Source organism: Corylus avellana, chromosome ca9 (genome assembly GCF_901000735.1).
Source record: "Corylus avellana chromosome ca9, CavTom2PMs-1.0".
In the NCBI taxonomy this organism is placed as follows: Eukaryota; Viridiplantae; Streptophyta; class Magnoliopsida; order Fagales; family Betulaceae; genus Corylus; species Corylus avellana.
In genome coordinates, this window is record NC_081549.1 from 14,930,914 (window position 1) to 14,946,787 (window position 15,874).

At 36.4% G+C, this 15,874-nt stretch overlaps 1 protein-coding gene across 3 annotated transcripts; it reads left to right on the top strand.

Annotated features, from left to right (window-relative positions):
- The first annotated feature begins 2,952 nt into the window (after positions 1-2,952).
- Positions 2,953-10,987, top strand: LOC132162568 (probable transcriptional regulator SLK3). Of its 3 annotated transcripts, none has more exons than XM_059572820.1 (11): positions 2,953-3,055; positions 4,648-5,648; positions 5,768-5,899; positions 6,246-6,294; positions 6,384-6,595; positions 6,719-6,787; positions 6,960-7,060; positions 7,978-8,071; positions 8,155-8,224; positions 9,236-10,030; positions 10,236-10,323. In XM_059572820.1, the coding sequence occupies exons 2-10, from the start codon at positions 4,719-4,721 to the stop codon at positions 10,009-10,011; spliced, it is 2,433 nt and encodes an 810-aa protein (XP_059428803.1). In that variant the 5' UTR covers positions 2,953-3,055; positions 4,648-4,718; the 3' UTR covers positions 10,012-10,030; positions 10,236-10,323. The 3 variants fall into 3 exon arrangements, with proteins under 3 accessions (XP_059428803.1, XP_059428801.1, XP_059428802.1); XM_059572818.1 differs by having other exon boundaries at positions 2,954-3,055; positions 9,236-9,990; positions 10,236-10,987; XM_059572819.1 differs by lacking the exon at positions 2,953-3,055 and adding an exon at positions 3,813-3,836 and having other exon boundaries at positions 9,236-9,990; positions 10,236-10,987.
- The last annotated feature ends 4,887 nt before the right edge of the window (positions 10,988-15,874 follow it).

Here is a 15,874-nt window from a genome sequence, read left to right on the forward strand (position 1 = left end):
CAGCAACGTTTTGGCCGGGGTTTGTCAATTTGGTAATGAGAAGTTTAAACTCATAAAATGTTTTGCGGTTTAGAAAAAGAGAAACTATTTTACATAAATTAAATAAGTTTTCTCGGTCAAACTAAAAGTATTTTCTTTTACGCCTTAGAGATACTCAATCATAATATAAGACATCAGAGCTTGATGCTGGTTGCTTTTCAACCAAACACAATTAAGAATAATCCCTTTATTTGCTATCTCTAAGGAAAAATTATAGTATAAATCATAGTCTTGAGCCGGATAAAGAAAAATGTAAAAATGCCTAATTTGATGCACGGTGGTAGTATAAGTCTATAAAATGTCTTAATATCACTTTTTAAAGTTTTAAGGTGTAAGTGTAAAATAAATGATAAGTCAAGAATATATTTTTTCCTTTATTTTTATTTTTCTTTTGCCTTGCAAGTTGCAACTTTCACATCGCTATGCCCAGGATGCTCTATGCCTGAGACGTAAACAGAGCACGAAAATATTAGACAGGTGTTAATAAATAGACAATTAAAATATTTAATCTTAATTATCAAATTAGATCATGAAGTTTCAATTGCAAATTGCATCAGGGTTTACTGTATAGTTTGCCGTAGATCTCAATCCTTAATAGTTTTCAAATCATTAAAAATCTCCATGTCAGAATTTATTAATAAAAAAATACTAGAAACTCAAATTAACAGTTCCTTAAGAATAATGTATTCTTCATACGAACACCAAATATGAAATACCTACAAAATAATAATATTTTCATAAAACTATAATTATTTATTACGATTATATTATGTGTTAAATACTAAAAACTCCTTTAGGGTTTGAACTTTTTATTTTTTGCTCTTTAGGTTTTTATTTCTATTATAGGAGGTACATGCGGTTTTCATAAAGACAAAAATGATACCTCTGTTAAAATTTCGACCAAAACTTAATGGAACGCCACGTCAGCGCCAATTACATTGTGCCACGTGTCATATAATTACTTTTTTGATTTTTTTTTTTTTTCGAAAAATTAAAGCCTATAACTAAATTTGCATAATTTTTAAAATCTATAGTTTATTTAAATTTGTAGGAATATAAATCCATACAAACATTTTTGTAATTAAAACTTGAATATAATTAGAGCACTCACAATGGCTTATATAAACTTCTATTCAAAATGGATACCCAAAACTCACTTTATCTAATTTAACTAATGGGTTTTTAAAGGCTTCCTACATCCAATTAGTTATATTTTTATCTATATGACTATATCATTTATTTATTTATTAAAGGATTGTATTTTTCTTAAAGATCTTATTTATCAATTTTAGGAAAAGTGACATGTGTAGAGAGAAATAGTAGGAGAAAAATTTGGGAAAAGAGAAAACATATGAGATAAACAATAAAAAAATAAAGGGTTAAATACTCCATACCCCCCTAGGGTTTCCCAACTTTATTTTTTTTCCCCTGTGGTTTCATTTTTATCACAGGAGGTCCTTGTGGTTTTGATAAGTGACCAAATTAGTCCATCCGTTAGTTGACCGTTAGAACTGACACGTGGACCAATCAGACGTCGACACGTGGCACATATTTAATTTTTTTTTAAAAAAAAGGGAAAAAATTGGGGGTGGTCGAGCCACCCCCTTGGCCATTTGGGGGTGGCTCGGCCACCCCCCCGGGCACTAGGGAGCCACCCTTGGTCCTTGGTATTTCAACCACCCCCCTGCATCCACTCCGGGGTGGCTGGCCACCCCCACGGTGGGCCTAAAACCACCCCACGGCTTACTTGGGGTGGTTTCGCCACCCCAGGGTACCGGGGTGGTTTGGCCACCCCTTGGGCTCCCCGCCCCCAAATGGCCAAGGGAGCCACCCCAATTTTTTCCCTCTTTTTTTTTTTTTTTTTAAATACATTTTTTTTAATTTAAAAAAAAACATTTTTTTTAAAATTAAATATGTGCCACGTGTCGACGTCTGATTGATCCACGTGTCAGTCCTAACGGTCAACTAACAGATAGATTAATTTGGTCACTTATCAAAACCACAGGGACCTCCTGTGATAAAAATGAAACCAAAGGGGGGAAAAAATAAAGTTGGGAAACCCTAGGGGGGTATGGAGTATTTAACCCAAAAATAAATTCATATAAAAAAATAAAAAATAAAAAAATAAATTGCTTTTTTTTTTTGCTAATCTAATGTTGGAATTTTTTAAAAATCTGATTAGCCATTTTAGATAAAAATACTATTTGGCTCCTCCATTGTGACTATTTATGAGTGCTCTCATAATGGCTTAGCCATTTCTAAAAAACCCTCTACATTAGATTATGCATCTCAAATACACAATTCACCGCTATATATAGCGGACACTGTTTACATATCCATCTTATTAATATACTATTTCTCTATCCACATCTCTTTTCCCAAAATTTTCCCCTATTATTTCTTTTATACGTCTCTCTTTTTCCAAAATTTTCTCATACTATTTTTCTCTACACATCTCTTTATAAAATGAGTTTTAGATATTGATTTTGTATAAAAATTTACATAAACCATCGTGAGTGCTTTTAGATAAAAAAAAGAAAAATACATAATTTTTAAGTTTCGAAGATTTATGACGTAATTATTCAGAGGTAAGGATGGAATAAAGGGTAAGAAAGAGAGAGAAAATCGAGTAGTAATTTATATAACATTGATGTGCATAAATAATATACATGCCGGTGTTATAATATTATAAAATATAATTAAAATAATATTTAAACAATAAAAATATAGTGCACCGGACTCCGGTGTTATATAAATTACTATTCCAGAAAATCATATGCCACCATGCAATCTTCACAGCAGTACGTGGCTGTTCGTAAAGCGACGAGTGCCCCAACACTCACTAGCCGACCCGGTTACAGCTGACCCAGCACCGCTACAGCCGGTCACCACTGTCTCGCACTCTCACTCACTTCCCGCTCTTATAACTAGAAACCCTTTTGTGAGCTCACGGGCCCACGGCCATGGCGGTTCCGTACGAATATCAAGACCCATTTCCTCAGCAGAAGCTTCAAAGGTGTTTTTTTTTCTCTTACAAAGTTTGTTGTTTTTTCTTTTTCTCTTTTGTTTTTTTAACTAATTTTGTTGCAGATTTTGACCTCTTTTGTCCTTTTTTTTACACTGCTTTGAATGAATTTTCTTGGACAGTGGGAAATAGACCGACATTTTCTTTGCTTTATAATGGGTTTGACTGTTTTTAACGAGAAAGATGGGTGGTTGGCTGCTGAGAAAAGGAAAAGAGAAAAAAAAAAAAGTTTCGAGTTTATAACGTTTGGGACGCGGGAAAACCATCAACCCCGCTTAAACCGAGAGACGGATGTAAAACAAATAAGGCTTTGTTTGGTTTTTGGAAAGAATGAGGAAAATCAAAGGGACGGGAAATGGGTTAGTTTCCAATTTCTTCAGCATTTATGAAATGGGGTTTGTTAAAATGATTTTTTTTTTTACAACAGCCAAGCGGAGTTTTTTAGGTAAATATAGTGGCTTTCGGCCAAAAGAAGGTTAATATATAGTGCTGTGGAGAGTTTTGTTGTTGGAGATCATCATACTTTTGTGCACAGTATTGCATATACTTTATGCTTATTTATATTGTCAAAATATTTTCTAATATATATAATTTTTTTTCCTCTTAATTTTGTGAGTAATTGTGCGTAATGATCTTGTTTAGAGATGGGAAGACTGAAGATGAGTTCATTTAATTGAAACCTGTGAATTTCGACACATGTTTATATCATTTGGTACTTGGTAGTTATGCAATATGCACGTAGAGAAGAGCTGTGCCTTTTCTTGTCCAATGCGTATGGTTCTCTGTAAATCTGTTTTCGATGTTTTATGTTCATTGTATTTCGCTAATCCGCGTATTTCGCTAATCCTTTGTTATTCTTGTTCTATTTTGGTGGGTAGTTCTTGGATTTGGGCTTTAGCTTTATCTTTATTTACTTTACTGTTTGTTTTCAACTCCATGTTCTCAACTTCTTGTTCCTGTTTCTGCTCCATCTATATTTCTGCGTATCCCACTCTATGTTTTTTTTGGCCAAAGTAGATATCCGACTATATTATTATTATTCCTTTTTCTGGTCAAATACACAACAAAACAGGAAGAAAAACAAAAAGTGTTCAAAAGCCGAAACAAGGGGGAAAGACTCGAGGGGATTCAGATTACTAATAGAAACAACAACTACGGAGTAGAGGTGGAAATGATTCCACAAGATAAGGCGGAGACAGCCCAGCTAGTAAGATTATGTGTAGGCCAGTTTGCATTGCGATTAATTTTGAGGATAGAACAAAGGGGAACTTTTGTTTGAGGAGGAGGATATCTTTGATGATTGACTCAATGTGCCAAGCTCCAGGGAGATTTTGTTTGATATCCGACACATTCCCTGTGGGTGGGGTGGAGACTTTTTTCCTTGGACTTTTAAGAACTATTTTCCCTAATACTACACTGGAGCCAAGAAACAAAGAAACTTAAAAGAGATTCTTGTAATCTAAATTAGGTTCTCTTGAATGATCCACGGATTCACACAAATGTACACACACACACATTCTCTTTGGCGTGAGAGCTGAACTAACACTCTACGTGCTTGTTGTGCATTTGTTTCCTGCTTGTAGGTGTTCTTCTCTGAGGGTTCATCTGTGATTTCCATATAGCCTTTGATTCTCATCGGAAAGGCTATTAGGGAATGGGGATGGCTCTAGAGACCTTTGTGGATTCCAACTTTCAAATGGCAGCACGATCTCTGGCATCGACTTGGCCAACTGGGGGCTTTGTGGGGTCCTCAAGTTCTGATAACTTGCCACCAAAAGATGAGCACTACCAGGCTGTGGTAGCTTCCCTCTTGAATGCATCTTCTGGAAACTTGCCAAATGCTGCAGCTATGATTGCACATTTGAATTTAGATAGGGTCTCAGGGGAAATGAATCTGACTGCCTTAAATAATACAACAAATGGCCTGAGTGGTAGGCCAAGTTCCTTAGTCACAAATTCCAAACCAGCACTTTCAAAGGGTCCTCATTTGCATAGAAGTTCCGGTAGCAACACGGATTCTTACCTAGAGTTACCCACATCTCCTGCATCATTCTCCTCCCGTAACCTAAGCTCAAGCTCTTCAGTTCTTGACGGTTCCTCCATCGCACAGCATACATCCTATTTAGACACAAACTGTGTACAAGTTCATAAAAGGAAACATCAGCAAAAGGTTGCTGAAATGCATAAAAATTCACTTGTAAATGGCATAAAGCAGGACAACCGCACGCCAACGCAGATGCATAAGAAACCTAGATTAGACATCCAGCAAGAGGCTATTATGCACCAACGTATTCTTCAGCAGCTACTGCAGAATTCAGATTCAGCACAATTGCGAGGACATGTACCCCAATTACAAGCACTGTTTCAGCAGCATCAGTTTCAAAACCAGAAGTGGCAAAAGATTTTGCAGTCTATTGCACAGTATCAGGGAGTTGACGTGCAGCAGCAGCAACAACAACAACAGATGAGGCAGCACCTGCAACAGCAAGCCCTGCATCAAGTACCTGCTATGCACCCCTCAAATGAAGGCATCTGTTCACGCCGGTTAATGCAGCAAATATATCATCTGCGGCAACGACCAGCTGTGAGTTGCCGGTTTGATTGACAAATTAATGTTATTTGTTATTATTATATCATCCCTGCACTCAGTGATACAGCTTTAAGTTGGTCTAACCCTTCTTTTTTATTTTTTGGTCTCTATAGGACAATGGTATTTTTTATTGGAGGAAATTTATCGCAGAGTATTATGCTCCTTGTGCTAGGAGAAGATGGTGTTTTTCTTTGTATGATAAAGTTGGACACCATGCCTTCAGTATGATTCCCCAGACAGCTATGGTCAGTACTCATCCTTTTTTTTTTTTTTTTTATTTGAACATAATTCCAATTTCGTAAAATATTTCTTCTACAATTGAATTTTTGTAGATGAATTACTTTGAGCATAACTCTTGAGCGACTGAATACCCCTTCTGCAATGAAAGAGAAATTATTTTTGTTGTATAAGTGAATTATTTTGTACTTGTGGCTTCAGATAGATGCGCATACACAATTTCAAATACTCATCTTTAATGCATTCCTTGACATGATTTCTTGTTTGTTTGTGGTTCTTATTCTTCCCCTGTTGCCTTCAATGTTTTGTTGATTGCTTAGTAAAATGGTAATTGTTTGTTGTTTCTTTTTGAAGGATGCATGGCAATGCAACATATGTGGTTGTGAATCAGGAAGGGGGTTTGGTAAGGAAAACAAAGTTCTTCTTCCCTGCTTTGATTATCTTAATCTGTTGATTGCATATAACTTCTTTCTACATTTTGTTGCTTGGCAGAGGTGACTTCTGAATTACTTCCTAGGCTCAATAAAATGACATTCGACAGTGTGATGGATGAACTATTGATTCTTGATTTACCACGCGAGCGTAGATTCCCTTCTGGATTAATGATGTTGGAATATGAAAAAGCTGTTCAAGAGAGTGTCTATGAGAAACTTTGTGTTGTTCGTGAGGGTCATCTACGCATTATTTACACCCATGATTTGAAGGTGAGAAGGCCCCTTCATATTAAGTTGTTGGGTTGATGCATATGTATTGTTCATGTTGATCATGTTCAATGCAAAATCTTATGCATTATGATGATGTTTACATACTTTTTCTTTTCTTTCTAGATATTGTCCTGGGAATTTTGTTCACAGCATCATGAAGAACTTTTGCCTCGAACTTTCTTTGCATCTCAGGTAATGGGTCCTTATTGTGCTCTGTATTTTGTTTATGGTTGTGAGTTATTCTTCCTGGTGTTTGAATTTTTCATGTGATCCATTGCTTATTCTTCACTTTCATACCTGAGGATTTTTATGATCTTGCTGTGTGTAACCATGCTGTAAATCTTTGACACATGCCTGGTTGCAGTTTAATCAGTTGGTTCATGCTGCACGGATGCGTAAAAGCACTGATGGTGGAAGTGTGTCCGTTGTGGTGGCACCAGAGGATTTACAAGCAAATTGTGAAACGTAAGAAATTAGTGGCAGATAAATTTTAAGCAATAAATTGTCAACCTATTCAGTTTTGTATCTCATTCATTGTGCCCCCAGTTGAAGGACCTTTGAGTATTCAACGTCATTCTAGTTTATCAAGAAATTTATGGATTAGGAACAAGAATTTGGTGTTTTGAAAATTGTCCGTGACTGTATTTTCCTGCCTTAAATTCAAATAAAGGGATATCATGTGTAAAAAGAAAAAGAAAAAGAAAAAGAAAAAAACGTATTTTCTTTATTTAGGTACATATATTTATGTTTCTTGGAACTGCCATGGGCAAGGTGTACTCTTTATTGCAATAAAAAAAGAGTAGAACACAGTATTGGATTTGTCACCCAATAATAAAAGAAAATAGTGTCTCTTCCTGAAATTTTAATAATGACTATGCTTTAACTCATCAAAGCCTTAATTTAAACAAATTAAGCCATCATTTGCAGGTGACATCTCAAAGGCCCCTTAGATATACGTGAATGAAAATATTTCGTGTGAGCTGCTATATTTCATACCTCTATTCGGGTCCCCAGTCTTTTGTGGTAATCCAGAGCTCGTTGAATGAGAGAATGTCATACTTAGAAGGTGTTAATAGTGCATTGACTAAACTCTGTATTCAGTTTGATCTGGCTTATAATTGAACCTGGTCACGAATATGGCCTACATAACCTCGTGAAATTTATGGTTTTAACAGAACAGCAGGACCACATATGTTTGCTGTGTATTATTGTAAGCTCAAACATATATGTGCTGCTCTAGGTATACTAGAAAAGTTGAGCTTTGGGAAGACAAGACCATATAAAGCAGTTATTATTTATTCCCTCTTCCACTTTAAAAGGTAGAAGGTAAATTCAGAATAATTCATGAGTTGATCTTGTCTTGATCATTTATCTTACTGTAGGTTCCTGGTGGCTGGAAGTCAACTTGCAAGAACTTTGGACCTACAGCTGGTTGATGACTTGGGATTTGCAAAAAGATATACCCAGTGCTTGCAGGTACATTTTAACAATTTACTTTGTTTGAGTTTGAAACTAATATCGAATATTTTGATTAAATACCAATTATAATTGTTTAACAGATTGCTGAGATTGTCAACATTATGAAAGATTTAATGACTTTCTCCCGGAATAATAACATGGGACCAATAGGTAAGTAGCGTCTTAGATGTTGCAGTTGATGGCGTGCAATACTTTCTCCACTCTTGCTTATTTTAGGTTTGGGTTTTCAATGTGGTTTACCAATGTCTTAGGTTTTTTGTCTTAAATGGTGCTTGCTTGTCACTAGTAACAATTGATGATATTAATGCTCGCCTTTTGGATTCACCTAGATATTTGATGTGTAGAGCATAGATAATTGGTATTTAAGAGCTTCAGAATTGGTCTTGCCTGCGGTTTTTTTTTTTAATACATTCTCATATATTATAAAATCATTTTTTACATTCCCTAGCAAATACATTCAACATCAAACTTCTACCCTTAACCATTTGGATGCCATAAAAGTTTTCATTTTTGTTCCTGTTGTTTATTGGACCCTTTATTTGCTAGTACCACCCATTTAGTTATCTGAAGAAAATTTGTCATCTCCCTGCCTCCCCCAATAATTATAGATCATTACCAAAAATGAAGAAAAAAAAGAAAAGAAAAAGGTTGCATGCTTCTAGCCATGAACCTTCACTTCTATTATAGTGGTTGCTTCATTTTATTTTATTTTTTAACATATAAGGGTTAATTGTAACTCTCCACCTTAAGCTATGGGGTGATCCAGAATGTCCTTGCTAATCTACAAATTTCTGCAATTAACATCTTAGTTTGAGATTAATTTGCAATGTTCAATTCAGCATCCATATCAGTGTCAAAATTAACATATTAGGGGGCAAATGGGTGGTGGGTGCACTAATCTATCAAGATTAATAGATTAGTGTATATTAATTTACAATGTTATTCATCAAAAAAAATATGCAATGTCTGTTCCACCTCCTCCCATTATTCTATGTATGTTGACACTGATTTGGATGGAGGATGGAGATTGCAAATTAATCTCAAAATTAGGATGTTGGTTGGAAACATTTGTAGTTTAGGGGCAGATATGAGCCCATAGTTTAGAGTGGATAGCTTTAGTTAATCCTAGTTATAATATCTGATACCATTGCTCATTTGTAGAGAGCTTGAAGAATTATTCCCAAGAAACCACCACAATGAAGCTTCGGAAAGAGGAATTAGAAGAAAAGGAGGGTGTTGGGAGTGCTCAAGGTCTGCCAACTGACAAGGATAAGATGATTGCTGCATCCACTGCTCCTGGGAGCAACGTAAATGAAAGTCTAGTTATGACCAATGGAGTACATTTGACTAGCACAGAACAGGGGGCATTGGTGCTGCCAGATTATTATCACAAATTGCTGAGACAGAACTCCTTGACCTTTGATGTGGGTGAAGTGAAGCAGCAGAGTTATTCTCCTTATGTGTCCAACGAGGGTGCTCCCTTTAAACCATATAACGGTCCTAAAACCTCAAGTTCAGGGCTAATCCAAAACTCACCAATGGACGGTTTGTCAAGTTCTCATTCCTTGGAAGGCAGCCAGAATAAACCGGACCAGGCAATCCAAAAGATACTGCAGGAGATGGTCAACAACAGCAGAAAAGTGAATGGGACAGCTGGGGACAGAGTTATCCGTGAGGTTGGCAAGAGTACTGTTGTTGACTTGCCTACAAGAGGCAAGGAAACAGATGTTGTTCGAAATGGGTTAAGTTCTGGGAACGTCGCAGCCCCAAGAAATGCATTGGGTGGTACTGCCGGGAGGATCAGCAACTCAGGAACTGTCTTTAATAGAGAGAGAAGCACTCCTCCTTGGGCTGCTTCTGGGACACCTCCCCACCTTTCTTATCTGTCGCTTAGGGACATTGAGAACAAGAAGGAGGTTTGTGAATTTAAACCCTAAATATTGGGAATTTATAGAGGTGATATGGACTGGGTTATGAAAATGGGTGTTATTAAATTTTTATCTTAGAAATGCCTTTTCAGAAACATTCCTTCTGCCTACTGTTTGCCCAATGACTACTATAGGCTGCCCATGTAGTGTCCTGGAATTTCATGTGTGTGTCTGTGTTATCTTTTATTTTCTCAGATGAGAATTTGATTTTGTTTTGCTTTGTCTCAAATCAGGGAAAGCAACAGCAGATTCTCTCCCACAGCCCCAAAACAAGAATGACTGGATTTTCAGTTGCTTCAAGTCAGGGCTCACCATCAGATTCTCCTGGATTGAACCGCTGGTTCAAACCGGTGGTCGATACACCCTCATCCATTTGCTCGATTCAGATCGAGGAAAAGGCTATAAAAGACCTCAAGCGTTTTTACAGCAGCGTTAAGATTGTCAAGAACCAGTCCTGAGAGGGCCATGTCATATTTTCTTTAGCAGGTAGCAGTCCCGGCTCTTCTTTGTTGTTTTTGTTTTTTTGTTTTTCCCCTTCATTAATGCTCTTGCTGTAAAATTGATTGTACAGCTGATCTGTACATTCAACTCTTTTGATTGATAGAGTAGTTCTCAATCTTCTTCCCACCTCTTTTTCTTTCTCTTTTGCCACCTTTCTTTTCTCAAAAGTCTGGCAAATCTTAGATTTTAGATAAGTTCTTGTTGATGCAAGTTGTAAATTCTACCAGAAATGGCTGTTTCTCTAGTAGATATAATAATGTACTAATAATACTGTTGTACTCTTCACATGATCTCTTAGAGGGTCACATTTTTCTTTTCTTAGTCTTTTGATCCTTCTTGGCAAATACTAGATTGCTCAGAGTAGATTGGAAATCATGTATTTGTTGTTTGTTCTAGTCTTTAGAATCTTTAATTCAATAAACATGCACTCTTCAGTTGAATTATTTGGATTTTTGGCTGCGTAATGATTGACCAAAACAAAAAAAGAAAAGAAAAGAGTTGGACCCATGAAACGGCAAATTCAATAATTCAAGTGGTTTCTCATTACAATTTGATTTTTGGCTTATTGGAGTATTGCTTTTATTGTTTTAATTATTTGCTTCGGCATGTCATAGTTGTCTGCTGAGATTAACCTTTACTGCTATCACTAGAATTGTTATTGCTCAATTCTTCAGATTAGGATCTCTTGCGATTTAAAAGAAATTGTAGTTTTTCAAATTAAAAAACTTAGGCGGTTTTTTACATCGAAACACCTGAAAAGTGCCATCTATTAAAATTGTAGCATGTTATCGAGACAGCCAAATTATTTTTTTAAAAAATGCTTTTTCTTCATTTTTGCAAAGATGTTTCTTCTTTAGAAAACTTAAAAGATAATTCTTTGCTCAACTTTTTTACAACATAAAGAACAAAAACCTGATAAAATATACACAATAACATGTTATCTTTTAAATAGCCAACATCTTCACAGGGATTTTTGCAAGGTTTCGAGTGTTGGAAGTAAAACATACATTGCGATTGTTTGGCAAAGCTTTTCTTCTATAATTCTATTTGTTACTATTTATGCACAATTTTCCCAAAAAAATTAACATAAAAACATTTTAACTTTTTTTAACTTTTTATATTACATTATTCACTTTTTATTATTATTCAAATAAAAAATCACTACAAAACAAAATTTTTTCATTTTTCTATATCATTTTTTCACATCAATCTACGGCTACTACAATGCTCAGGAAAAAAGGCTTTAACAAACAAACCCGTTGTGTTTTGCAAGGGTTCAAATCGTGACTCATCTAAGGAACCTGCAATGGTTACAAATATTAATACGTGTTTTTGGAAGCAACTCGGGAAAAATTTCAACAAAACTATATACGATCCAAGAAATTAATTGGATCGTGAGTTCATCTACATGCACTAGTATTATAGCACATATAAGTTATTCATTATAACAAAAAAAAATAAAAATAAAAGTTATTCATTATAAATTGCTCTTGAACACTTAAATTGATAGTAAGATGAAACTAACTTAAGAGTGCGTTTGGAATTGCAATTTCGCAAGAATAATCTGTGTTTTTAAAAGATATCGCAAAATACAAGACGTTTGGTATTGCGATTTAAAAAGCACTTAATCTAAAATAGGAAAAAAATTTATGATTTTTATAAATAGGTTAGGGGATGCTAATTTAAAAAACGCGAATTTAAACTAAAATCATGATTTCGTATAACAAATATTTGATAAAATTTTTTTTTTTTAGCATGTTTTACCAAAAGCCTTTGCGATTTTAAAAAATAACGATTTCAAAAACACAATTTTTTAAATCAAAGTTATTAAAACAGCAATCCCAAACAGAGCCTAAATATTCATTTCATCCATACTATTGAGAGAGGTTTCTAAGTCCGCATTAATTATTTCTTCTGTGTTTTCAACTAGTTTTAATGTTTTTCCTTTGTTAAGGGTCCGTTTGGATTTGCGATTTTAAAAAATATGATTAAAAAGTAGCGATTTTAAAATGTGCGATTTGAAAACGCAGTAAGCGCTTGACACAATCACAGTTTGGCCTTTAAAACCGCACTTTAACTATTAAAATTTTGTATTTTAAAAAAAAACATCTCATTACCTACAATTTAAAAACGCAAATTTTCTACATTTTTAAATCACAATTTTTTAAAATGCAAATCCAAACAATTCATATTTTATGATTTGGTTTAAAAACGCAATTTTATTTTTTATAAAATTACAATGACAAATGCACCAAGTCCAACTCAAACTAATCATTTAGAAACTGTAAGAGCAGCATGTGTAAGCTGCAACTAGCCTTGAAATTTTCTCAAGCTAAACAAAGCATAATTTATTTATTTATTTTTTATTTATGTATAACTCAGCATAATTTGCTTAAGCATCATTCCTTCTCACCTGTTGCTGCTATGTACTTCCGTTTTTCATTTGCATTGTCACTTCAAAAGTTTATTCTCAAAGGAGGAGGTGCAGTTGATTCTCTCCCTACCAATCAGCCATTCCAATAGGGAAGATGTGTGTATCTGGCGCGGCACTAAAAATGGCTTGTTTTCTGTCCGCTCTGCTTATTATATTCAGAGGGAACTGGAAACAAAGGGGATGGCTGGGAGTTCTTCCGCCAAGGGGCACAGCACAATCTGGAGAAATATATGGGGCTTGCAGGTACCGAATGTCGAAAAGAATTTTTTGTGGCGGGCTTGCCATGAAATACTTCCCACAAAGAAAAATCTGCAACTAAGGAAGATCATTGATGACCCCCTATGCCCTATTTGTGGTTTAGAAGAGGAAACGGCTTTGCATATTTTGTGGGAATGCCCATCGGCGAGGGATGTATGGAGTGTGGGAAGCATCAAACTACAAAAGAGCTCATGCTCTGGAAAGAGTTTTTCTGAAATTGTAGAAGAGGTTTTCAGGAAATGTAAGAAGGAGGAGACAATCCAATTTGCAGGCATAACACGACGTTTGTGGCTCAGACGCAATGAGGTAGTCCATGGGGGGACATTTCGGCATCCTACTGCAGTGGCACAAAATGTTTTACTTGCTGCAGCAACTTACACTGAATTGTTGCAATCTAGTGCTATACACCGAAACACGAGAAGGACGGAAGTTTGCATGAAGTGGAGCGCTCCTATCCCAGGTTGGTTGAAGCTGAATTGGGATGCCTCTATCGAGAAGGACTCAGGCAGGGTGGGTTATGGTGCCGTTTTACGGGACGAGAAAGGCATGGTTGTTGCTGCACAGTGCAAAACATTCTTGGGCTGCTTTGATCCGACTTTGGCTGAAGCAGGGGCGGTTCTTATGGCGATTAATCTGTGCAAATCTCTGGGCTTTCAACGGATCCACTTTGAAGGTGACTCAAAGATTGTAGTTGATGGAATAAATTCTTCAGAGGAGGACTGGAGCCAAATAGGAATGTTACTGGAGGATATAAAGGTAGAGCTTAAAGCGATCCCCTGCGCGGATGTCTTTTATTTGTCGAGAAGGAAATAACGTGGCGCATACTCTATCGAAAATGGCTATAAAGAATAATGTAACTACCCAGTGGCTTTTTACTATTCCTGATTGTATCACTGATATTGTAAGATCCTCGTAAACTTTATATGAATGAGAAAATATTCCTATTTAAAAAAAAAAAAAGTGGAATGTCACTTCCATCTACAGCTTCACTATTAGCATCCATCTCCACCTTTTAGTGTTGAAGGTGAACCAGTCCAAGTTGCTAATAAATGTGGTCAAGGTTATCTTAACTATCGACACTAGTCTCTCAATGTCATTCAATACCGATGAGACTAATTAGTTAATTTCTAGTGTGCCGAATGCCAATGGGATCGATGACCAAGAATGAAAGAGGAGACTAATTGACATCATGTGATTTGGAAGATATTCCACATAATAACTTTATCTAATTAATTCTTTTATTATATGCAGATTTTGGATGTACAACAAGTGAAGTTGGTGGTGTACAAGTTGCACGAAGGTGCTTCAGCCTGGTGGGAATAGATCCAGAGTAATTGCGGATCTTGTACTACTAGTATCACAACTATCGGCAAGAAACTCGGCTTGTTAGTGACCATGTGGAGTTGTTCTATTGGCTAGACTCACAAAATAACCATTTGGAGATGGAAGGGTAGCAAGTCGCACGTACTACCGATGGACCACCACCACCACCTTTGGACCATAGACGGTACATCACTGAACCACAGCCGAGCCACCATTGAACCACAACTAGACCAATGCCAAACCATCGTTGGACCACCCTCGAGCCACCACCGGACAACCATTGAGCCCCCGCTTGGCTTCCACCAAGCCATCACCAGTCCATTGTGGGGCCATTGTCAAACCCCACAGTTAGGCCATCATCGGACCATCGTGGGCCATCACTGGCCCCGTCGGACCACAACAAGACCAACGATAAACCATCGCTAGACCATTGCTGGACTACCACTGAGCCATAGTCGGACGACCAACAAACCTTTGTCGGGCCCGGGCAAACCATCACAAGACCACCGTCGAGCCTCTGTCGACCACTCTGGGCCACCATCAAACCAAATCCACTCACTGCTAGACCCCCATCGAGCCTCCATTGGGACTCCACTGGACCATCGCTAGACTACCATTGGGCCATCACTGGGCCACCACCGGACCTCCATTGACCATCACTAGGCCACTACTGGGCAACCATTAATGGACCATTCACTACAAAAAAAGAATTTTTTGCTGACATGTGTTTTCTGACGTGTTAGGTGGTCTGACACGTCAGAAAATTTTCTTGATGTGGCATTTTTGACGTGTATCAGGCGTTAAAATTTTGGGTGTCAGAAACGGAAAATTTCTGACGTGTCAGATATAACACGTCAGAATTTTCTGACTTGTCAAAATTGGCACGTGTCACTTTCTGGCACGTCAAAATTTTTTCTAACGTGTCAAATTTTGATACGTCAGAAATTTCCTGACGTATCAAAATTGACACGTCAGTAATTTAAAAATTATTAAAAAAATAATTTTTCTTTTTTAAATTTTTTTTTGGATTTTTTTTTTCAATTAAAAAATTTATTAATTTAAATTATTTTTCAATTATATATATATATATAATTCTTTTCACCACCGTACGTCGTTTCTCCCCCAGCTCTCTCCCTGATCTCTTCTTTTCTCCATGGCCATTTTCTCCATTTTCTCACTCTCTCTCTCTTCTTTTCTCCATTTTCGTTAATTCTCCAGCTAACTAGTTCTCCCTCTCTTCTTTTCTCCATTTTCTCACTCTCTCTTCTTTCCTCAATTTTCAAAAACCCAAATCCAAAAAATCTTAAAAAAATCAACCTGAAAAATCAAAAACCCAAACGTCAAACCCAACAAATC